We start from the raw sequence: 24,921 nt of genomic DNA, 5'->3' as shown, positions 1-24,921 counted from the left end.
CTTACGGCATATTAATTTTTTAAAAAACTTGGGTCTTGCTGTCTCCCCTTTGAAGAAAGACAGCCGGCGTTTCACCTTGTCATATGGGCTCCTGAAGATGGGTACTTATGTGCCCGAAACATATGTCGAGCGACCCCTCTAACATTTTTGGGGGGCTTGAATAAATTTTTTGTGGAGAAGGCTGTGTGTTCTTTCCCATCACTCTTCCAAGAATTGTTTTAAATTGTCAAAAGCTTCTAGATGCATTAAGAATGATAAGAGATGCTGTAAATGCGACTGAACCCTTCTAAGAAGACCTGACCTTCTAAGAAGTTACTGAACAGACTATAACAAACACAATAATAAGAATACGAAATGTCGCAGCCAAAACGAAACTTAGCTCTAAAGATAGGCTTATATACACATTGATACAATTGTCCACTCCATTATTTTCTTGCAGTCAATCAGCATTAATCGAACAAGTGCTGGACATCATGGAAACCTTGATGTCGAAAGCAACTACCAAACCGTTGGACGTTTTTGAAAAACTGTCCGCGACCTTTGGTGGACCTGAATACGTCCAGGCGTTATTATCGTTCACTGTACGTTGCATAAAATTTAAATCAACGCACGCGATTTATTGTAATATTTTGCATATTGCAGGTTCATCCTTCTATTAAAAATAGTACTGCGGTGCTCTCACATTTAACCAGAGTACTGGCAGCGCTCGTTTACGGCAACAAACAAAAAATGGAAATATTATTAGACCACTTTAAGAATGTGCTAGAATTTAATAGGTAATTTTTGTTTTGCATTAGTATAGTTAGTTACGCACTAGTTTTAACGTTATTTCACCAGATATGACTTTGAACATACCCCAGAAGATCAGCAGAAACTGGAAATGTTCTGTATGCTAACTAACAGCATTGAACGAAACGCAATTGGCAATACTTTGAAAGATAATATATTGTCGTTAAATGTAGTCAAGGATGCTTTAGAGTACATTACAATGCATGCACCTTGTGTAAAACCTACTTTACTTCGGACAGATAGTGATGAACTTAAGGATTTCATATCAAAGCCAGCTTTGAAATACGTATTAAGGTGAAACTTGTGAAACTCAAATTTGTTGACCTATTTTCTATTTAGTAACAAAAATGTTTTAGATTTTTGACCGGTTTAGCTCACAGTCACGAGAATACTCAGTTGGAAATAGCTAAAGCCGACACTATTCCAATCATTCATCGACTGGAACAGGTCTCTTCAGATGAACACGTCGGTTCTCTGGCCGAAAATTTGTTGGAAGCTTTGTGTACTAATCCTGCCGTTGCTAAGCAAATAGAAGAGGTATTTTTTTGTTATTGACTTAAATTGTAATAAATAGTATAATTTAGTTATTTTGTTTTGTATTTTACAGGTTCGAGAATTTACGAGATCGGAAAAGAAACGTTTAGCTATGGCTATGAGAGAAAAACAACTGGGTCAGTTAGGAATGAGGACTAACGACAAGGGTCAGGTATGTTAACTCCTGATTGGATATTTTTGTATTTATTTGTTTATAAAAACCCACATAAATAGTTAAGTTTATGTTGCAGTTAATAAGGTCGCCGAAAAAGTAACTTGCTAACTAAACTACAGTCTGTCTTAGAGCTAGTGGCAGTGACGTAATAATTGTCGTTTCTTTTCTATTACTTATCAACTGAGCGAGATGGAAATTTAACGTATGTTATTTAAACATAATTTGACAATGTGTCATCTGATCGCCATATTTAAAAGTAGAACAGGTGTCGACAAACTGTCAAATGACGTCACGGAGGGTGTACCGGCGATATTTCTGAACGTAATCCTGCATAACAAATTTTAATTTTTCTACGTTGGTTGAGAATTTTTTTCAGTTGTAATTTGAATTTTTTTTGCTTTATTTTTTACTTTGTGTAGTTGTATTTGTAATTTTCATATTACAAATGCAGTTAGTTTTGTTTTGTGCGTTTTGACAGCAGAATCGTATTCCCAAGTTCGAAATTTACCTTGACGACGGTTATCCAGTAATCCACGCAGACAGTCTCAGAAAAACTCATTTTCAAGTAAATTCTTGTGCAATTTTCCATAAAAATGTTTATAACTCGCCTATTTGAATCTTTCTGTATAGACACACTATATAACAAAAGAAAGCTAATAAATAGGGCTAGCACGTGACGTTGACCGGACCCAGCTAAGTTATACCGTTTGGCCGCTAGGGGACGTCAAAGTTGATTTTTTTTTCAAAAGTTATTAATTTTGAATATTGTCTTTGACTGCTTGGATAGCTTCAGGTTAATGATAGAAATGTGACGTGGAGAGGTATTTGGCAAAATGTAATTTTTTAATGGTGCCACGGCCTAAAAACTGTCAAAATTGCCATAATTTTTAAAGTTATCTCCGAAACCGTACCAGTTAGAACAAAATGGATGTCAGGTTCGTGTTCCCCAATTTGAAATTAGTAAAAAGGTCACTTTGATTGAGTAAAATTTAATATGGCCGCTGTTAATATAGAAAGTTCAAAAATTCCAAATTTTTGTCGAAATTTTGTGCAATTTTTCAAGAAATCGTCCGGAACTCGCTTATTTGAGTCATTCAGTATAGACACGCCTTATAACAAAAGAAAGCTAATAAATAAAGCTATCACGTGACGTTGACCGGACCCGGCTAAGTTATACCGTTTAGCCGGTAGAGGACGTCAAAGTTGTTTTTTTTTTTTTTTTTTTCAAAAGTTATTAATTTTGAATATTGTCCTTGACTGCCTGGATAGCTTCAGGTTAATGGTAGAAATGTGACGTGGAGAGTCATTTGGCAAAATGTAATTTTTTAAGGATGCCACGCCCTAAAAACTGTCAAAATTGCCTTAATTTTAAAGTTATCTCCGAAACCGTACCAGTTAGAACAAAATGGATGTCAGGTTCGTGTTCCCCAATTTGAAATTAGTAAAAAGGTCACTTTGATTGAGTAAAATTTAATATGACCGTTGTTAGTATAGAAAGTCCACAAATTTCAAATTTTAGTCAAAATTTCGTTCAATTTTTCAAGAAATCATCCGGAACTCGCTTATTTTAAACATTCAGTATACCCACGCCATATTACAAAAGAAAGCTAATAAATAGGGCTATCACGTGACGTTGACCGGACCCGGCTAAGTTATACCGTTTGGCCGCTAGGGGACGTCAAAGTTGATTATTTTTTTTCTAATATTTTCATAAATATCTCGAAAACGGTTCCGAGTTGGGGGTGTGAAATTTTTATCAGGTACACACCCCGATGGGACACAATAACTTTTACTAAATATGACAATTTTTTCTTCAGCACACCGTTTGACTTTGAAAAATAAAAAAACTGAATTTCTGACATTTTTTACAGGGGTTCCCCTTGATTTTTTTTTAATTTTGAAAATTGTCTGATTGGTTGCCTAGATAGCTTCAGGTTATTGATAGAAATGTGACGTGGAGAGTCATTTGGCAAAATGTAATTTTTTAAGGCTGCCACGCCCTAAAAACTGTCAAAATTGCCGTAATTTTAAAGTTATCTCCGAAACCGTACCGGTTAGAACAAAATGGATGACAGGTTTGTGTTCCCTAGTTCAAAATTAGTAAAAAAGGTCACTTTTATTGAGAATAATCCAATATTGCCGCTGTTAGTATAGAAAGCCCAAAATTTCGTGAGCTTTTTCAAACAATTGTCCGTAACTCGCTTATTTGAAACATTCAGTATAGACACACCATATAACAAAAGAAAGCTAATGAAAAGGGCTATCACGTGACGTGGACTGCTTTGTTGCCCCATTAGGCCCCACTAGAGAGCGTCAAACTTGACTCTAGTTTTTCGTTTGTTTTTCTTGAATACTTCTCAAATTAAAGGTCTGTTTTTTTTTAATTTTTAATGCTCCATAAAAGAAAAATTATAAAGCCGACATTCACAAAATCAATACAAAATCAATCACTGCCACTTTATTTGGGACAGTGAGTAGTGCACTGGACAGTGATTAAATTTGAGTTAATGCACTAAGTTCACAAATTGTTTTTAATATCACATACAGTTAATAATTAGTAAGCTAATGGAATGGAATTCGCATTTTCCAGGTAACCGCAAAATCAACGATTCTCCAGCAAATGGAAGAGTTGGGAGAGGAATCCGGTCTGGTTTGTTGCATTTGCAGAGAAGGCTACAAATATCAACCCAATAAAGTTCTCGGAATTTATACTTTTACAAAACGGTGTAACGTCGAAGAGTTTGAGAACAAACCTCGGAAAACTGTCGGTAAGTATTGCCAAAATTCAACGCGTTTTCTAAATCACGTTTTGCTAAATTTACCTTTTTTATAATTTTTTATACACTCTGTCATATTCAATCGTGTATAACTATCTTATTTGACACATAATATAGGGACCTTTGTATGTCGATGGATAGCTTATGAAATAGGCTTTCCAACGATATAACTACTTTGCTTGACCGGTTGACTCGTTTTGCCACTAAAAGGCGCCAAAGTTGACTGAATGTTTTCTGTTCAATTTTCATCACTGTTTTGTTTAAACCTAAATAACTTCCTTATTTGACTGGAATGGTAAGGGCTTTAATATGTCGATGGATAGCCAATAAAATGGGCTTGGTAAAAATATGACAACTTTGGTTAATTGGTTTGACGGTTTGGCCGCTAGAAGGCGTCAAATTTGACCAATTGTTTCAATCGTAAATAACTCGTCAATTTGGTACACTCTGTGTAGACTTTTATACATCATTGAATAGCTAATAAAATCGGCTTTCCAACGATATGGCAACACTGGTTGGTTGGTTTATTGTTTAAGCCGCTAGAGTGCGTCAAATTTGATAAATTTATTTACTACTTTTTTAGTGCAGTGTTACAATTAATTGTAAAAACTCGCTTATTTAGTCCACACTATATAAACTTTTGTACGTCAATTATGAAGTTAATGAAATGGGCTTTCTAAGGATATCACAACACTGGTTGGTAGGTTAAACCTTTTGGCCGCTAGAGGGCTTGAAACTTAACCAATTTTTCTCTCAACCTAAGCAACTGAAAACAGTTTTCAAACTTCTGGTGAGATTTTAAAAGATCATAATCTATTTATGCCATTTTGGTATTTCTGACCAGCAAAAGCCGTTTTGAGAACCTCTTGTAATACTTTCAAGACTCAGAAGACAGTTTGAAAGACACTGGTGGCATTTTGGTGTTTCTGAGCTTCTAAAAACTGTTTGAAAGCTTTTAGTGACTTTTTTTAAGGATCAGAAGACAGTTTTAGAGTCATAAATACCAAACGAATGCAGCCTTTATATCACTCAGACATTCACGGACAAATAAACATGTTCCATAAAACGTCATTCAATGCTGTTTTCAGATTTTTCAGAGATTCATGACTTTAGCTTTCTATTACGTACTTTTAGCGTACAATACTATATCTCTATAATGTTTTAGGTTTTTGAAAGGGTAATTTTTTGCTTATTCGGAATCTGCAAAATATATAGGGTGTCTTATTTAAAAAAAGTATATTTGGCTCGTATATTAATAACGATGTGTTCCAAAAACAAACGGATTTGATATTTGGATTTTACGTTGAATTTTCTATGGGAAGCCATTTTTATTTTGTTTCAAATTGTCTTATTTTTAAACTCACCTTGTAGCTCAGAGGCGGGAACAGCTGTGGGAAGCACGACTGCGCGTTCGTTTCAAAAAAAAGTGCGCAAACATCGCATTGCTCTATCTTTACCAGTTTTGGTGATACCCCGTAAAATCATCGATTTTGAGACACCCTGTACAGTAGTTTTATAAGTGAAAACACGTGACCTATTCACACTTCGCAGTGACAGCTGCCACACATGTGACTTTAATCTGTAATTTTCAAAGTTTTTCAGTCCATATCTCCAAAATTTCAAATAGAATGATGAGAACCTTTTTTCTGATTGATTTCGATTTTAATTTTTGTTATTCTTACTTTTTTTACAATAATAAATTCAGATGGTGCGCTAATTTGATGCATCAGTGTATTATTAACTTTTAATTCAGCTTATTACTTTGATTAGGCTACTCCACTGTGACTCACTTCAATGTAGTCCACATTGATTGTCATATGTCGGCTGTGCGATTGGCCAGAGCTCGGGACGAATGGGAATCCGCGGCGTTACAGAACGCGAACACGAAATGTAACGGTTTGCTACCGTTGTGGGGTCCCCAGGTGCCGGAATCCGCCTTTGCCAGTTGCTTAGCGAGACATAATACCTATTTGCAGGAGAGCACCAATCACAGGTGAGCGTTTTACCGACATAACTTTTTGAAAACAATTTTTCATTAAGACATTATTAATTTTTTATGGTATTTTGCAGAGATATCGGTCACTCATCCACAATTCACGATTTGAAGTTGCTACTGCTTCGTTTCGCTCAAGAAAAGTCGTTCCACGAAGATACGGGAGGTGGAGGACCGCAGAGCAACCTGCACATGGTGCCTTATTTAATTCATGTGGGTCTTTACGTCATCAACACGTAAGTAACTATTATTTTAAATCTGCTACAGACTTGGTGCGCGTATTACCTAATTCAAAGTGTGGGATAGTAAATTAATAGATTCGTGTCTAAAAATGTCCATACCGATCTTGAATCCTCTGGTTTCAAATCCTGACAAATCCACTTTAGGTCAAATGTTGGAAAATTCAAAAAAACTCTTTAAATTTGCTCTAATTGTTTAAATGTCGTGAATGTTTTTACATAAAACATAATTTACCATGTTACCGAGATATGATAAAAAAAGACCCCTAATACCCCCAAAATTCTTTCAATTTTAAGAGTAAAATAAAAAATTGCCAATATAGCACTATTTGCAAAAACGGATTTTTTTTGCAACTTTTGAACACAGTTTGACAGTTTCGACGTTAGTGGCAGTTGTCACGTGATTGTCTCAAAAAATCGTTTCAAAACCTGTGTTAAAATGTAATTTTTGCAAATTCTAGTCAAATTTTGACATTAGTGACAGGCATCACGTGGTTTTAGAAGATAATTTGGAGTCATAATGACTGTTTTGAGCGCATTTTTAGAATCCTTATTAAATTTCCTATTCAATAAACTGAAAAAATATATAAAAAGTTTCACAACCAACATAATGACAATGTAATTAAAAACGGTAGATTATACAGGGTGTCCGTTTTACGAGCTCAACCATGGGGATCTGGGTTATTTGAAGAGATACAAAGTCGGTTAAATTAATGCAAAGATGCGCATTTTCGAGCTTTGTAAGATGTCGTTTTAAAAATTACGAAATTTCGACTACTTTCGGAATTATCTGGAAAAAAGCGAAATTTTGAAAGAACGTTTTTAATTTTTCCTGGACTTATTTGAAGAGACAAATGAAAATGACTGACACATCGTCACAGCCCACCGCCCTCTATACTAGAAAGCCTAAAATGTCACTTTTAATGGCGGCGATAGCGGTTTTTGTTTTATACACAAACCTATGCAGATGCAGTAAGAAATATGTTTTTTTTTTATTATTTCGTGTAGTTGATTGCAAGTTGTGAATGAAAAATCAAAAAAGCTTCATTCCTGATCCAGATATGTATGGATAGAGCTTTTTTATACACAATCAAGTCCAGCCTAAACAAATTGGTTAGAACATTTGTCCTGGAAAGTACAACACACAGCAAATTAGTTTAAACACTGTTCAATGTAAGAAAATCTGTAAATCCTTGAAACTAGGTAAGCAAAACTGGTAAATGGTTCTTATGTTATTACCAAGAACATTCATTCAAAATTATTTTTGTTACTCTCACAATGATGGATGATTTAAAATGAAACTCACATACCTGTACATGTAACAAGTACCTAATAAGTTTACTGTACTAGAAAGCTCTTGTACCGACCATTGAGTAGAGTGTTAGAGTAAAATCATCCCACTTCAAAGTGTTCAACCACTGTTGAGTTAGATCTGGTTTTTTGTAAAGTAAAAAACTGACACGGTTGGGCTTTTTCCTGAATTGCTGTTACAATGTGGCTTGAAAAACTTATGAACGGCAGCAAACAAAAATAACTTACGCAAATAACCTCAAGTTTTGATTTTAAACCCTAAAAATGCATCTAATGTAAGCCATCTTGAAGGCGGCCAGAAGAATTTACAAAGTTATCATCCATATCTCGGAAACCCATGACGATAAATTTTTCTAATTACGTCATCGTGTTCTACCTAAAAAAGTGCCTTAATAATGTTTTAGTTTCAAAACTCTCTTTGGCTTTGTTAAAGAGTGTTTAAAATGCAGCCTCTGACGTTTTCCCAATTTTCCGGAAAACGGAGAAAGATAATTTAATTTGAAAACCGGAAATAAGTTTCACATAAAATTCTCTAAAACTTTCCCCATTTCACCAACTCTGTAGCTCTTACGGTTACCGAAATCCCAATACATGTAGAACGAATTTGGGACACACTGTATAGGAAAATCGGTTTGGAGCTATACCAACTTGGAGCAAATGACTCAAGAGGAGTTGTATGAAATTATTGGTGAAGATTCAGACAATGACGATGATCATTTGGCTGAAATTCCGTCAGATGGCGAATCAGTAGCTTGAGATTATGTGCATGGAGATGAAGAAGATGTTCTAGAGATATCTGTGTCGAAACTCAGAATAATATGGTTGCTGAGATTGATGAATTTGACTCTGAAGATGAAATCCCCCTATCAGTATTGGCAACAAAACGACCTGCTATTGAGGATAATAATAAGGCTACTGAAATAATTTGGACCAATATGAACCTTTTTGTTGAACCTGTTGCTTTCTTAGAAACTCCTTTAGAAGCATTTCCTTGCACTAACTCAATGACATCACAGAAAAAGATTTAGGTGGGCGAGTAGTGAGAGACCTTGGCAGGAGGTTACCACAAAGTTTTCTTTGACAACTATTTTACCAACGTCGCTCTTTTGATGCATCTGAGAGACAATAATATTTATGCCTGTGGTACTGTAAGGAAGAATTAAAAGTTTCTACCAAAAGATTTGAGGGCGGACAAAGATATGAGTCGTGGAAATTTTGACTGGCGGATGACAAAAAAAGGTCTGGTATGTTTAAAATGGATTGATAAAAAAACAGCGTATTTTCTAAGCAACTACTATAATCCGGAACAAAACGATTTTGTACATAGAAGACAAAAAGATGGCTCAATTTCAACAATTGAATGCCCTTCTTTAGTAGCAGATTATAACAAATATATGGGATTTGTGGATAAAGTTGATATGCTAAAAAAATGCTATGTCATAGACAGAAAAAGTAAAAAATGGTACCACCGTATTATTTGGCACTTTTTAGATACAACAATCGTAAACTCTTTCATAATTTATCGAGAAAGGTCTGAAGGCAAATCTTTAGATCTAAAACAATTTAGAATTATTGTAGCAGCTGGTCTGATAGGTGCACCAGAAAGAAAAAGGTCTTTAGATAGGACACTACCAAACCCAGATGAAAACAAATTCAAAAAGCAGGTTTCTTTGGAAACTCGTATAGACAAGGCGAGCCATTTACCAGTATACGGTACTTCCAGACTATGTAATCAATGTAGCAGCAAAACTCAACAGAGAAGAACAATGTGGACATGTACAGATTGCAATGTGTGCCACTTTGCCTCAGTTCTGGCAGAAACTGTTTAATACATTCCACGAATTGTAAACGCCTTGTTTTCAGAAAAATCAGCAAGAATTTAATTTTTTTGTTATTTGCTATATGTTTTTTAAAGAATAATACACTTTGACACACTTTTACTTGTTTCAACGCTTTTTTCTTTTAAAATTGTTTTTCGGTCACAAAGACGTGTCAATAGACAAAATGTTAATAAAGCGGACATTTTACGAGCGGTGAGTAAATTGTTAACAACTTCAGAAAAGTAACTCACTTAAGTTTGGCACAGTTTAAACAGCACAGAAATTCTCATTAGGACCAAGATAATCCATCTACATCCACAAGGGCGAGAGCAGAAGAAATTGACACATCTCACCAATCAGTTTGGAGAGTATTAAAAAAACAAAAATATCGCCCCTTCGGATTAAATGTATGAGATATCACTTGAAAAGGCCTTTTAATAATAATACAACATCGAATTAGTAAATGCAGGTGGCATCCAGTCGGAGTGTCAATAATTTGTTTATCAAAACAGGCCCTCTTCGCCAAGAAAGTATTTTTCATATTTCCTCCAAACTGCAAGTCCGAATGGTAACATGAGATACATCATCTTGACCAGAAAAGAAAGCTGAATCTATCAAAAATCCAAGATGGCGCCCATATGGAAAAATAAAGCTGATGATGGTTTCGGAAAATCGAAACGTCGGATTCCAAATTTGACTCCGCCATCTTGTACAGGAGAAAAAGTGGCTGTGCACCGCCTACTATACTAGACAGCCTAGAAGGTGCTTGTCAAAAATTCCAATATGGCGGGAATAGTGGTGACAGTTTGTATTGTGGAAATTGAGTTTTTTGAGGATTAGATGAATTTTTACGGTTTAAAATCAAAACTTGAGGTTATTTGCGTAAGTTATTTTTGTTTGCTGCCGTTCATAAGTTTTTCAAGCCACATTGTAACAGCAATTCAGGAAAAAGCCCAACCGTGTCAGTTTTTTACTTTACAAAAAACCGGATCTAACTCAACAGTGGTTGAACACTTTGAAGTGAGATGATTTTACTCCAACACTATACTCAATGGTCGGTACAAGAGCTTTCTAGTACAGTAAACTTATTAGGTACTTGTTACATGCACAGGTATGTGAGTTTCATTTTAAAGCATCCTTCATTGTGAGAGTAACAAAAATAATTTTGAATGAATGTTCTTGGTAATAACATAAGAACCATTTATCAGTTTTGCTTACCTAGTTTCAAGGATTTACAGATTTTCTTACATTGAACAGTGTTTAAACTAGTTTGCTGTGTGTTGCACTATCCAGGACAAATGTTCTAACCAATTTGTTTAGGCTGGACTTGATTGTGTATAAAAAAGCTCTATCCATACATATCTGGGTCAGGAATGAACCTTTTTTTGATTTTTCAGTCACAACTTGCAATCAACTACACGAAAATAAAAACAACATATTTCTTACTGCATCTGCATAGGTTTGTGTATAAAACGAAAACCGCTAACGCCGCCATTAAAAGTGACCTTTTAGGCTTTCTAGTATAGAGGGCGGTGGGCTGTGACGATGTCATTTTCATTTGTCTCTTCAAATTCTTTCGATTTTTTCCAGATAATTCCGGAAGTAGTCGGAATTTTGTAATTTTTAAAACGACATCTTACAAAGCTTGAAAATGCACATCTTTGTCCTAATTTAACCGACTTTGTTTCTCTTCAAATAACCGAGATCCCCATGGTTGAGCTCGTAAAACGGACACCCTGTATACAACGGTAAAAGAACCACAAAAACGGTACATACACCGTTTTAACGGTAGCGCTGTCAACATTGCGTCCATCTTTACTACCAATTATTTCATATACACTGGTTTTTGTATCAACAGCCCAAAATATTAATCTATGCCAGAAAGTGTTGCATCAATTAGTATTTTTTACAGAACTCGAGCATACACCAGAGAATTTTCGACGCTAAACCATTACATAAACGGCGAAATGACCGTGGATATGGCTTATCAAGCCGAAGGGCCATTATACATGTCAACAATGGCTGTGTTCATTAAAAGCAGGGGAGAGTGGGAGAAAGAAAGACTATCGCACTTATCGAGGTAAAAACGAGTTGCTCTGCAAATGAAAATAGAGAGTAATTACGCAATAATTAATTTTTAGACTGTTATTGATCGCCCAGGCCAGGTCTGTTCAACCCGGCGGACCGGGCACAGGCTTAAGTGATAAATCGACCAAGGATTATGCAGTGTACAAGACTTATTTGCTCTTCTTCGGCTTGATAGACGCAATTTACAAATATTTCTTTAAGGTAAGTTTTCAAACAGAGCTGTCGCAATTAATAAAAAAAAACTAAGTGATTTACAATAACTAAATAACTAAATTTTCAATTGCAAATTATTTTAAATCACGAATTATTTCTGTAAAGTAGTTTAACTACTCATGAATCGATGAACTGGTACTTGAAAATAACTTAAATAATGTAATAAGTTATTAATTATGTAATTGAAGAACAATCCTGAAAATTTTGTTCTAAAATTATGAGAAGTTTAAACACAAACCAAGCGACGAATTTCGGTCTAAGCGTCGTGTGACGTCACGAAGCACGTTTAGCGCTTGTGATATTGTCTCTTTAGTGTGATTATTAATTCTTCCTTTGCTTGTTTCCCACGAAGTTCTTGATAGTACTTATAGGCGTCTGGCCATCAGAAACGATTTTTCTAAGGTTTAGGACACTTGTAGAGCCATCTTACAATTTGGGGAGAGTTTTGATAGTATTTGGTGGTTTCTGCCCATTTTAATTTTTTTTTTAAGGTTCATGAGTCTTTTAATGTCCTTGACTGTTTTTAGGAGGTTTATGATAGCAATTAGAAGCCTCTGCTTATTTAAAACAATTTTTCGAAGTGTTAAGTTTTTGTTTCACTTGTAGATTCGTCTGACAATTTTTACGATTTCTATAGTATTTAGAAGTTTCAACCCATTTTAAACATAAATACGGTTCTAATCGTCTCTGACAATTTTTAGGAGGTTTTTGATAGTATTTAGAAGCCTTTGGCCATTAGAATCATTTTTTCTAGAGGTTAGATTACTTGTCCGACAATTTTTAGGATGTTTTCGATAGTATTTAGAGTCTTTTTCGCTTTTTAGGAGATTTTTGATGGTATATCGATTCTGGCTATTATACACGACTTTTCTAAGTGTTAGGAAACTTGTAGAGTCGTCTAACAGTTTCTAGGATGTTTTCTATAGTAATTAGAAGTTTCTACCCATTTTAAACAATTTTTTAAGATTTAGGACTCTTCCAATCGTCTCTGACAATTTTAATTTTTTTATTTTTATTTATAGTATTTAGAAGCCTCTGATCATTATAAACGATTTTTATAACATTTAGAACTTTGTAAAGGCCTCTGACAATTTTTAAGAGGTTTTTGATGGTATTTCGAAGCTTCTGCCTATTATAAACGATTTTTCTAAGTGTTAGGAAATTTGTAGAGTCATTTGACAATTTTTAGGGTGTTTTCTATAGTATTTCTGTTGGTTTTAAACAATTTTTTTAAATTTAGGACTCTTATAATCGTCTCTGACAACTTTTAGAAGGTTTTCGATACTACTTAGAGGCTTCTAGCCAGTTGAAACATTTTTTTAAGGTTTAAACCTTTTGTAAAGGCTTTTGACGATTCTTAGGAAGTTTTTGATGGTGTTTCGAAGCTTCTGGATATTATAAACGATTTTTCTAAGCGTTAGAAAACTTGTAGAGTCGTATGACAATTTTTAGGATGTTTTCTGTAGTATTTAGAGTCTTCTGTCGGTTTTAAACAATTTTTTAACGTTTAAGACTCTTCTAATCGTCTCTGACAATTTTTAGGAGGTTTTTGATAGTATTTAGAAGCCTTTGCTCATTATAATAGATTTTTCTAGAGGTTAGATCACTTGTCTGACAATTTTTAGGAGGTTTTTGATAGTATTTAGAGGCTTCCAGCCAGTTGAAACATTTTTTTAAGGTTTAAACCTCTTGTAAAGGCTTTTGACGATTCTTAGGAAGTTTTTGATGGTGTTTCGAAGCTTCTGGATATTATAAACGATTTTTCTAAGCGTTAGGAAACTTGTAGAGTCGTATGACAATTTTTAGGATGTTTTCTGTAGTATTTAGAGTCTTCTGTCGGTTTTAAACAATTTTTTAACGTTTAGGACTCTTCTAATCGTCTCTGACAATTTTTAGGAGGTTTTTGATAGTATTTAGAAGCCTTTGGTCATTAGAATCGTTTTTTCTAGAGGTTAGATTACTTGTCCGTCAATTTTTAGGATGTTTTCGATAGTATTTAGAGTTCTGTCGGTGTTAAACAATTTTTTAAGGTTTAGGACTCTTCTAATCATCTCTGACAATTTTTAGGAGATTTTTTATGGTTTTTCGAAGCCTCTGGCTATTATACACGACTTTTCTAAGTGTTAGGAAACTTGTAGAGTCGTCTGACAATTTCTAGGATGTTTTCTGTAGTATTTAGAAGTTTCTACTCATTTTAAACAGTTTTTTAAGGTTTAGGACACTTGTAAAGGCATCTGACAATTTTTAGAAGGTTTTTGATAGTACCTAGAAGCCTCTGATCATTATAAACGATTTTTCTAAGATTTAGAACTTTGTAAAGGCCTCTGACAATTTTTAAGAGGTTTTTGATGGTATTTTGAAGCTTCTGGCTATTATAAACGATTTTTCTAAATGCTAGAAAACTTGTAGATTCGTCTGACAACTTTTAGGATGTTTTCTATAGTATTTAGACTTTTCTGTCGGTTTTAAACAATTTTTTAAGGTTTAGGACTCTTCTAATCGTCTCTGACAATTTTTTGATAGTATTTAGAAGCCTTTGCCCATTATAATAGATTTTTCTAGAGGTTAGATCACTTGTCTGACAATTTTTAGGAGGTTTTTGATAGTATTTAGAGGCTTCCAGCCAGTTGAAACATTTTTTTAAAGTTTAAGACTCTTGTAAAGGTCTCTAACAATTCTTAGGAGGTTTTTGATGGTATTTCGAAGCTTCTGGCTATTACATACGATTTTTCTAAATGTTACGAAACTTGTAGAGTCGTCTAACAATTTTTAGGATGTTTTCTATAGTATTTAGAAGTTTCTACCCATTTTAAACAGTTTTTTTAAGGTTTAGGACACTTGTAAAGGCATCTGACAATTTTGATGGTACCTCGAAGCCTCTGATCATTATAAACGATTTTTCTAAGATTTAGAACTTTGTAAAGGCCTCTGACAATTTTTAAGAGGTTTTTGATGGTATTTCGAAGCTTCTGGCTATTACATACGATTTTTCTAAATGTTACGAAACTTGTAGATTCGTCTGACAATTTTTAGGATGTTTTCTATAGTATTTAGACTTTTCTGTGGGTTTTAAACAATTTGTTAAGGTTTAGGACTCTTCTAATCGTCTCTGACAATTTTTAGGAGGTTTTTGATAGTATTTAGAAGCCTTTGGCCATTAAAATCGATTTTTCTAGAGGTTAGATTAGTTGTCTGGCATTTTTTAGTAGGTTTTCGAGTATTTAGAGACTTCTAGGCAGTTGAAACATTTTTTTAAGGTTTAAGACTCTTGTAAAGGCCTCTGACAATTTTAGTCGCAACTAATCGCTAATGCCCGTATTCATAGTCGCACCTCAAAGGAACCCTTAAGCCTTCCTTACTCAAGGCCGCCTTGAGTTGCCCTCGACGATTCGGATTCACAGACGCTCCTCAAATAGCCCCTTGAGTAAGGCGCCCTTGCAAATCATAAAAAACTGTCAACACCGTAAATCCATAAAATGTCTTAACCTATAACTGGGGTGACAAAAAAACTGAAATTGCTTGCTCTTTCAGTACCACAGATTTAGGTAAAGTTAGACAAGAAAAGATATATTATGAATAACGGTTATGTAATAAAATCTAAATGAGGGCAATTGGAATTTTCAGATTTCTGCCGCTTTTTACAGTTTTTACAGATGTGGTCTTTTTTAAACTTTCTCTTCTTTTCCCCATTTCTGAGTTATTTAGCAAAGACTGGTTAGATGCAACAAATTTTCAAATCAGTTAAAATTTGAGCACCCTGTAATTCGGTTATTTTTGGGAGTTCAGGGTGGTTGAACTGCTCAAATTAACCGTCTCGAGCTCCTTTTTCCAGTGGTGGTACGCAACAAATTCTATCTCAAATATTGCGTACAGGGTGACCGAAAAGAGGCAAGCACCATAATTTTCATGCACACCCTGCATACTGGAAGCAAAAACGGTAATGCAAATTTAGCGGTGCTGAGTTAAGGAGTCCATTAAGAACATCTTTACCTACAATGGTCTTTCTGTCAATGTAACAGAAATAAAGCTTAATGTATTTACATAAATACAGGGTGGTCCAGTTTTAAATGTCAATAATTCACCATTCGGTAGCCCATCAAAAAATAAGTTAACATATTATGTCATTTTTCTGAAAAAGGCTAAGCAATCATGCAATTAATACTCATTATGAATGACGTTTGCCAAAATTCTCCAGAAGCGTACATACAGGAAGATAGTTTTCATGTTTCTGTCTTATTTTCTAGGTCTTTGGATATTTTCAAAAATTACAGTTTCTTTTAAATTTATTGTTCACGATGAAAAATTAATTATCTCTTATACAATTCTAATTTGAAACTTCGTTTACGAGATAATTCAGTTATTACGTTCAAAGACCCAAAACTAACCCAACCAAACTTAAAAATTGTCTTGGAAACGAAAAATTGACTTAAGAAGCCTAAAAAATTTCATTGTAGCCAGTTTTCATAGTTTTCAAATAAACTGAAATTCTTTAGTTGTGAAAATTGATTTAGAAAAGATAAAAATTGATTTCAGAAGATTAAAAATTGTGTTTCTAACTAGTTTTCATACACATCCCGAGACTTTAATATTCAAAATTGACTTGCTTACATAAAAAAACACTTTTTCTAGAATTTTTGATTATAAATTCATACATTTAAACCTTAAAAATTGACTTGAACACCAAAAAGTGACATCAGAAACGTAAAATTTGCATTTGAAGTAAGTTTTCATAATTTGAAAACAAATTTCAATATTTTAGTCTTGAAAATAGTCTTAGAAACAGTACATTGACATTAGATTCATAAAAATTGTCTTGAAAACTAACTTTTCGTACTTTTTACTTTGCTTTTCATTTTCTTAGAATTCTGGACTATTTTTAGTGTTTCAAAATTGCTTTCAGCTTGGAAAATCAGACTGTTTTTAGTGCTTTAAGATGCTTCAAGACTATCTTTTGACTTATCAGGCCTAAAAGCCAGTTTGGACACTGTCCATAGTCTTGAAAATGTCATTTCAAGCTTAGCTTCTTTACTATTAAATTTCTACACTCATAGGTGCAATAAATTGTAGTATCTCTAAGAAATTCAGACTGTTTTTAGTGCTTTTTAAGACTGAAAAATCGAGTTTAAGACTATTTCCAAAAGTCAAGTTTCTTCAGTAATAAAAGTAAAAAAATTTGATACCAAATGCTACGATATTAGTCTTGAGAAGTAAAATAGTCCGAAAGCTTAATTTGCTTGTAGTCTTGTTTCATAAAATTGAGTTGTACACCAATTAAAATCCTGAAAATAGACTTTTGGAATTTCTTTAGTCCTAGTAAAGTTTCAACTTTTAGATTATTTTTAGTAGCAAAAAATGAGTTTTATGTACAATACAATCTTTGTCTTGATTTCTGGACTGTTTTTAGTTTTTACCAGGAAGGCAGTGTGAAAAAACGAATTATGAGACTATTCCTAGTAGTTAATAGCAAGTTTTTAGACTATTCAGTACAAATTTGGACTCTCACAAGTCTTGAATGTTCAGTTTTACACTATAAAACGATTTTTTAAATTGAAATTTGGTGGGCTGTATCTTAGGAAACGTTTTTCAGAAAAATTACATAATGCAAGTCAACTTATTATTTTTTGATTGGCTATCGAATGGTGAATTATTGACACTTAAAACTGGACCACCCTGTATTTACATGTTAAAAAAAATGTTTTACAAAAAAAAAAGGTTAAAATTAACAATTAGTCCGGTTTTTAGGTAAAATTCTCCAACAGAGTATATTGGGGAAAGGCGTAGCGAGATTGTCTAAGTTGGTCTTGTGAGGGAGAGGAGGTTGCCTTTCCATTTTGTCTCTAGTTTCGTTAATCGTTCTGTTATTTTTGTCATTTGTGTCCGTTCGTAGAGTAATTCGTTAGATGGGTTATGTAGCGGGTTCTGAGGGTGTCTAATATTGGTTATTAGTTTAAGTGCAATTTTTTCTGTAGTTTGTATGTGTTTTTTTTTGTTTTGCTGGTCGCATTAACTCTTAGTATGTGTCCGTAGTCGAGTACAGGTCTGCAAATAGATTTGTATATTTTAGTTGCAGTTTTGTGCTTATACCTCTGTTCTTGTACGTAAGAGCTTTGAAATGTTTAGTTCGTTTAATAATTTCAGTTCTCACGTTTTGTGCATGTTTTTGGTCAAGTGTTAGTATTTTATTTCTGGTCTTGGTGTAGTTACGTTACCGTCTGTTGTTATTGTGGGAGAGTTGTCTTTTATGTTGTGATTTGGTAAGAGTAGTTGGTTTTTCGTGGGGTTTGGTGTTAATCTCCATTTGTAGAACCATGCCGTCGTGTTGTCTGTTAATGTCTGAAGCTCCCTTACAGCTGCCGTAGATTTGGTATGAACTATGAGTGCAGTATCGTCAGCATATTGTAGAATGTAGTCATGTTCGCTTATGTAGTTTTTGTCAAGTAGATTGTGGTTGTATATGTCATGGCAATAGATATTGTAGAGGAAGGGTGATAAAGGTGACCTTTGTGGTAGTTCTTGTTCAGGATTAAAAGGAAAGGAAAGGGTGTTCAGTTTGTTTAGTTTATACAGGGTGCTCCTGGTCCAAATTGATTGTAACATACTTGAAGGGTGGGAAGTACATAAAAAATAAACTCGAAAGTGTCATAAACTATGGTCGAAAAGCGCCCCCTAGCAGAGCTAGCAAACCCCAAAATATGTGCCCCAAAAAACAGGTTTTTTTAATTTTAGTTACTAATCAATAAAAAGTCAAATGAAATTTGGCAAATTTGTCACCATTTTGAAGTAACAATTTGGAACAGAAGCGAATTTTTTTATTTACGCACAAATTCCAAATATACATACTCAACATAGCAAACATGCATTCCAAATTTCATTTGGGTAACTTTTTTCGTTTAGGAATTAAAATTAAAAAAACTGTCTTACAGTTCGCTAGCTCCGCTAGAGGGCACTTTTCGACTATAGTTTATATGACACTTTGGAGTTTATTTTTTATGTACTTTCCACTCTTGAATTATCCTACAATCAATTTGGACCACCCTGTATAGTAGTCCTTTGTGCCATATGCTGTCAAATGCTTTATTGATGTCCATAAAGAGACATGCTGATTTCTTGTTTTCAAGATGTGTAGTTTGAATGTTGTTAGTTAGTATGAACAAGGGGTGAACAGTTGAGTGCTTAGGTTTAAAACCGAATTGGTATAACGGTATGTGTTGTCCAATTAAGTGTTGTAGTCTATTTCTTATATTTTCAAACATTTTGCTCAGTACAGGAAGTAGTAATTTTTTAAAATTTTTCATCGTTTTCGAGTTATTTAGCAAAAACTGGTTAGATGCAACAAATTATTTTTAAATCAGTTATCTGAGAATCTGAGTCTGTAACTCAGGGTGACGGGAACTGAGTTCAGGGTGGTTCAACCACTTAAAAAACCAGTTTTGAGCTCCTCTTTCCAGTAGTGTAAAATCTTAAGGCTGTTAATACCTGCATAATTCCAGGGATCGGTAATCCACGATCTGCATTGTTTTCTAGGGAATTTCTCAGGAGGAAAAACCTCCTCTGTAATGAAAAATTTTGAAAATCTGTATCTTCTTTTAAATTCATTCATTAATAGCTATTTATGTAACCAGTTACGAAAAGATCGATTTTGTGTAACGAATGAATGTTTGTAGGGCGAGCGCAGCGAGGTCCTACAATTTGAATGAGTTACACAATAAGACATTTTCGAAACGTGTTGCATACATAATTTTTTCTAATTTTGACCAAAAAGCGGTAAAAACCATCTTTTAAAGTGATTTAACACAAATATTCACTTTCATAGCACCTTGTATAAACAGTGACAACGACATGTTATGATGGATGTCGCCCATATGTTTCTACGGAAATGCATAAAAACAGGGAGTGATGAAATGAACATTTCATAACTAGTTACATAAAGTAAAACGTTTTGTCACTCTAATCAGTTTTGAAAAGTGTCACTTTATATGCCAAAATTAGAAAAAAGGATTTTCTGCATCACTTTTCGGTAAGCGTAAATAATCATTCGGTTGTTCTACTGCATGGTCCACAAAATTAAGAACCCTCATCTAAATCCATACTTTTATCCAAACAATTTAAAAATATACAAGCAATTGGCGTTTCAAGTTAAGATCGCAGCGCCAGTTGAACTAAAATCGGGCAACACGTTCCTAACCTAACATTATAAATAATATGACGCTGTCACTTCATATTTGCTAAATTCCTAACCAAAATCAATGTAAACAAACGAAGAAATGACAGCTGGAATGCCCGAAACTGTTTTCAAAACTGATCACCAGAGGGAGTGCCTCTTATCTTGAAACGTCAATAGGATGCAACTTAACCTATAATTTAATGTCGAGGTGGCCTCAAAAGGTACCTTCATAACCCTTAACAGCCGAAGAGCGTCTATGAAATAAATTTGGTGCGTTAAGGGTACCTTGAGGATCGAGGGAACCTCAAGGAAGAACTATGAATACAGGCGTAAGCAATACGAATGCATTTTCAAAACGTCAAACTCACTGATGACGTGCATTGCTCCAATTAGTGCCGCCCACCATAGCTAGAATTTTGCTTTGTAAACCCGTTTTCAATTCGGTTTCAATCTTATTTCACTTTAAGGTCGATTCGCCGATTTTTGGGATCGGTATCGGGATTGAAATAGCATGGAAACACCTTAAAAATAAAAACGATTTTAAAATCGAAAAAATACGTCACAATTGTGTATTGTCAACGTGTAAATGTCATTTTTCACTTCTTTAAGTTAGAGAACATAACTGAAAATTTTTAATTTTATCATTTGAATTGTTTCTAATTTCATTAATTGTTGTTATTAAGAAAGTAAGCAATAATTACATTTTACCTTATCATGGCTACATGAAATGTTTGGCTGGACAAAGAAGTAAAACTTCTACTAGAAAAAACACAAAACATCAATTTTTCCAAACACAAAACATCAATCAGTATTTTGATACCAAGAAGTATAAAAATGGAGAAATTTACCAATTGGTTTCTGAGGAATTAGTAAAGAAAAGTGTAACCACTAAGAACGTTTTGCAAATTAAAAATAAATGGAAAGCATTGAAGTGCATGTATTATAAAGTGAAGCGTAAAAATGGGACAAGTGGAGAAGTCCGTTCAGAGTGTAACTATTTTGCCATGCTTGATGAAATATTGAGTGCCAGACCATCATCCAGTTTGTGGGGTGGACACTCTTGACGAATATGAAGAAAGAAGTGCATGGGAACTCAAATGACACATCTCAATCGTTTCTGCGTTTTGTCAAAAGCTCAATCTAGTTTCAAAACGGATTTGAAAATTAGCATGGAAACGTACTACATATTGGGCGTTTTTTGATGGTTTAGAGAACAAATAAATTTACTGTGACCATTTTGTGTTATTCAACTATCCCTACAGACAATAAAGAATTGATAGTGAATTAATAAACATAAAATTACAATTATATATAATATAATCTAATTGTACTGTCTTACAGGACGTAGAAGGTGATTTAGAAAAATGGCCTACGAACCTCGCCGATTACATCCGACACAATGATGAGGCGCTCATAAAGAATTCGGAGAAATTGTTGGCGTATTACGTGGACGAACTGGTACCCTGCACCACTTTTGGCGAATATTGCGACGTAGTCGGTAAGTTCAGCTTAGAAAAACCTACTTCAGCAGAATAATTATTTTAAAACACGCGTTTCAGGTCTGTTAGAAGCGATTTCAGAGCCCGATAACTACATTACTTCAATCCTAGCGAATGTAAAATAATTATGGAAAAAACTTAGTCGATTATTTATCCTTCACTATTAAATTATGCTTGTGTTGAACATATTCTTAGTCATGAATTTGAAATGCTGTTACTAAATTATTTCACGCTATATAGTTGTAACTTTTAAAGGTTGAAACATTAAATAATTAATATCTAAGTGGGTTGTCTCATTGTAATTCTCTACTATTCCTTAACCAAAAACGTTTCCTGATGTGCAAAAAGTGAAATTGTTTCCTTAGGGACCGGATTATAAAAATCACCAAATTTGACAGTTTTCAAACTACGTTACTGTTGCACAACAATCAGACTCAAGATTGTTATTTGTGTTGACTGTTTGTACGGGTTGCTTGAGTCTTTATTTAATTTTTCGACTACTGACTTTGAAAGTACCTCATGTACGCTTCTATTTCAAAGCAGAAAGTGGTTATTCGCCGCACTTGCACAGAAAGTGAATCATTTTCTGTCCTAGAGCGTTTTCGCTTTCTACTAACAGTCTACTCACCAACTTTTTCGGCGTTTTCATAACAACGCTTGACATACCTGTTTTAGAATATACTATTTTGTAGGTCCTGATGAAGCTTTAAACAAAGACAGAGCGAAACGTTGGCCAAAGATAAGACTTTTTTTGATTGCCCTTGAGCGACTATTATCTCCGTACACTATCAAGGTCAAGGTTTATGACACATGTCAATCTGTCCCTATACTACAAACAATCCAATTTTGTCAAGGTGTCAAACGGCTGTAGTGTCACAAAACAAATTTACAACTAAAAAGTCAGTAATTTTGCACAAATATCCGGTTCAAAGTCAAATTTCTCAGAAAGTAACGGACAATTCGAGCTCAAATTTCTGACAGCTGTCAATCTAGCCTTGTACTATGAAATCACCAATTTTGAAGTGTACGGTTTAGCCAAATTTTTCAGAACTATCCCAAAAATCAAGGTTAAATTTCTGACAGCTGTCAATCTAGCCTTAACTGTCCTAAATCTCAGAAACACGTTTTATATCAAATACTGCAAGAAAACGTTTCTAAATCCTAATTTTTGCAACTTTAGAGCATGATTTGACAGTTTTTTACGTTAATGACAGTTGTCACGTGATTTTAGAAGACTATTGAGGGACAATTGTCAAAATAACTGTTAAATCTCAGAAAATCGTGTCTTGTTTCGAAAACTGTGTTAAAATGTAATTCATGCAAATTCTAGTAAAACTTTGAAAATTCTGCCATTAGTGACAGACATCACGTGGTTTTAGAGAATAATTTGGAGTAAGAAAATGACTGTTTAAAGCGCATTTTTAGAATCCTTGTTAAATTTCCTATTCAATAAACTGAAAAAGTATATAAAAAGTTTCACACCAATATAATGGCAAAAACGTAATTAAAAACGGTAGATTATATACAAAAAACAGGAGAACGGTAGAAGAACTACAAAAACGTTTTAACGGTAGACCTGGCAACATTGGAAAGAAAAATTACTTCAATTATAGCGTTGACGTTTTATTCATAACTGTCAAATTAGGCATTTGGGCCAATCACTGCTGCACATGACAGACAAATGACAGTGGACGTGGCAACCCTGAGAGTCTTCTTCTCAATCTGACCGTTGCCAAAAATACAAAAATGTCATAAAAGAACCTCCAATCACCAATATCAAATTTTCATTAAAAACTCAGTTATTTCGTACAAGTGTACGGTTTAAAGTTAAATTTGTCAGAACTATTCCAAAAATCAAGGTTAAATTTATGACAGCTGTCAATCTAGCCTTGTACTATGAACTCACCAAATTTGACAGTTGCCAAAAATGTCAAAAAAGAACCTCCAACCACGAATATCAAATTTTTATTAAAAACTCGGTTATTTCGTACAAGTGTACGGTTTAAAGTCAAATTTGTTAGAACTATCTCAAAAATCAAGGTTAAATGTCTGACAGCTGTCAATCTAGCCTTGTACTATAAACTCACCAAATTTGACAGTTGTCAAAAATACAAAAATGTCAGAAAAGAACCTCCAACCACTAATATCAAATTTTCATTAAAACTCGGTTATTTCGTACAAGTGTACGGTTTAAAGTCAAATTTGTCAGAACTATCCCCAAAATCAAGGTTAAATTACTGACAGCTGTCAATCTAGCCTTGTACTATGAACTCACCAAATTTGACAGTTGCCAAAAATGTCAAAAAAGAACCTCCAACAACCAATATCGAATTTTCATTAAAAACTCGGTTATTTCGTACAAGTGTACGGTTTTAAGTCAAATTTGTCAGAACTATCCCAAAAATCAAGGTTAAATTTATGACAGCTGTCAATCTAGCCTTGTACTATAAACTCCACCAATTTTGACAGTTGCCAAAAATGTCAAAAACGAACCTCCAACCACTAATATAAAACTTTCATTAAAACTCGGTTATTTCGTACAAATGTACGGTTTAAAGTCAAATTTGTCAGAACTATCTCAAAAATCAATTTTAAATTTATGACAGCTGTCAATCTAGCCTTGTACTATGAACTCACCAAATTTGACAGTTGCCAAAAATGTCATAAAAGAACCCCCAATCACTAATATCAAATTTTCATTAAAAACTCGGTTATTACGTACAAATGTTCGGTTTAAAGTCAAATTTGTCAGAACTATCTCAAAAATCAAGGTTAAATTTATGACAGCTGTCAATCTAGCCTTGTACTATGAACTCACCAATTTTGACAGATGCCAAAAATGTCAAAAAAGAACCTCCAACCACTAATATCAAATTTTCATTAAAAACTCAGTTATTTCGTACAAATGTACAGTTTTAAGTCAAATTTGTCAGAACTATCCCAAAAATCAAGGTTAAATTTATGACAGCTGTCAATCTAGCCTTGTACTATAAACTCACCAATTTTGACAGTTGCCAAAAATGTCAAAAACGAACCTCCAACCACTAATATAAAATTTTCATTAAAACTCGGTTATTTCGTACAAATGTACGGTTTAAAGTCAAATTTGTCAGAACTATCTCAAAAATCAAGGTTAAATTTCTGACAGCTGTCAATCTAGCCTTCTACTGTAAACTCACCAATTTTGACAGTTGCCAAAAATGTCATAAAAGAACCCCCAATCACTAATATCAAATTTTCATTAAAACTCGGTTATTTCGTACAAATGTACAGTTTTAAGTCAAATTTGTCAGAACTATCTCAAAAATCAAGGTTAAAT

General features: G+C 34.0%; 1 protein-coding gene and 1 long non-coding RNA gene across 3 annotated transcripts in view; one reads left to right on the top strand and one right to left on the bottom strand.

The window, feature by feature from the left end:
* The window catches only part of poe (E3 ubiquitin-protein ligase-like protein poe), a 121,917-nt gene extending 100,032 nt beyond the window's left edge, over window positions 1-21,885 (top strand). For both annotated transcript variants that reach the window (XM_081972490.1, XM_081972489.1), the window contains 12 exons: window positions 440-581; window positions 643-776; window positions 838-1,083; window positions 1,146-1,326; window positions 1,397-1,495; window positions 4,089-4,266; window positions 6,046-6,268; window positions 6,346-6,504; window positions 11,551-11,718; window positions 11,780-11,927; window positions 21,445-21,601; window positions 21,663-21,885. In XM_081972490.1, the coding sequence (XP_081828616.1) occupies window positions 440-581; window positions 643-776; window positions 838-1,083; window positions 1,146-1,326; window positions 1,397-1,495; window positions 4,089-4,266; window positions 6,046-6,268; window positions 6,346-6,504; window positions 11,551-11,718; window positions 11,780-11,927; window positions 21,445-21,601; window positions 21,663-21,727 (1,900 nt within the window). In that variant the 3' untranslated portion in view covers window positions 21,728-21,885. The remainder of the gene's footprint in view (window positions 1-439; window positions 582-642; window positions 777-837; window positions 1,084-1,145; window positions 1,327-1,396; window positions 1,496-4,088; window positions 4,267-6,045; window positions 6,269-6,345; window positions 6,505-11,550; window positions 11,719-11,779; window positions 11,928-21,444; window positions 21,602-21,662) is intronic.
* The window catches only part of LOC145724330 (uncharacterized), a 111,200-nt gene that overhangs the window by 5,769 nt on the left and 80,510 nt on the right, over window positions 1-24,921 (bottom strand). The window lies entirely within an intron of this gene.

The sequence above is a fragment of the Ips typographus genome, linkage group LG2 (genome assembly GCF_016097725.1).
Source record: "Ips typographus isolate SLU linkage group LG2, UJ_Ityp_2.0, whole genome shotgun sequence".
Taxonomy (NCBI): Eukaryota; Metazoa; Arthropoda; class Insecta; order Coleoptera; family Curculionidae; genus Ips; species Ips typographus.
The sequence above is the reverse complement of the archived record's forward strand: the minus strand, read 5'-3'. Positions and strand labels throughout refer to the sequence as shown.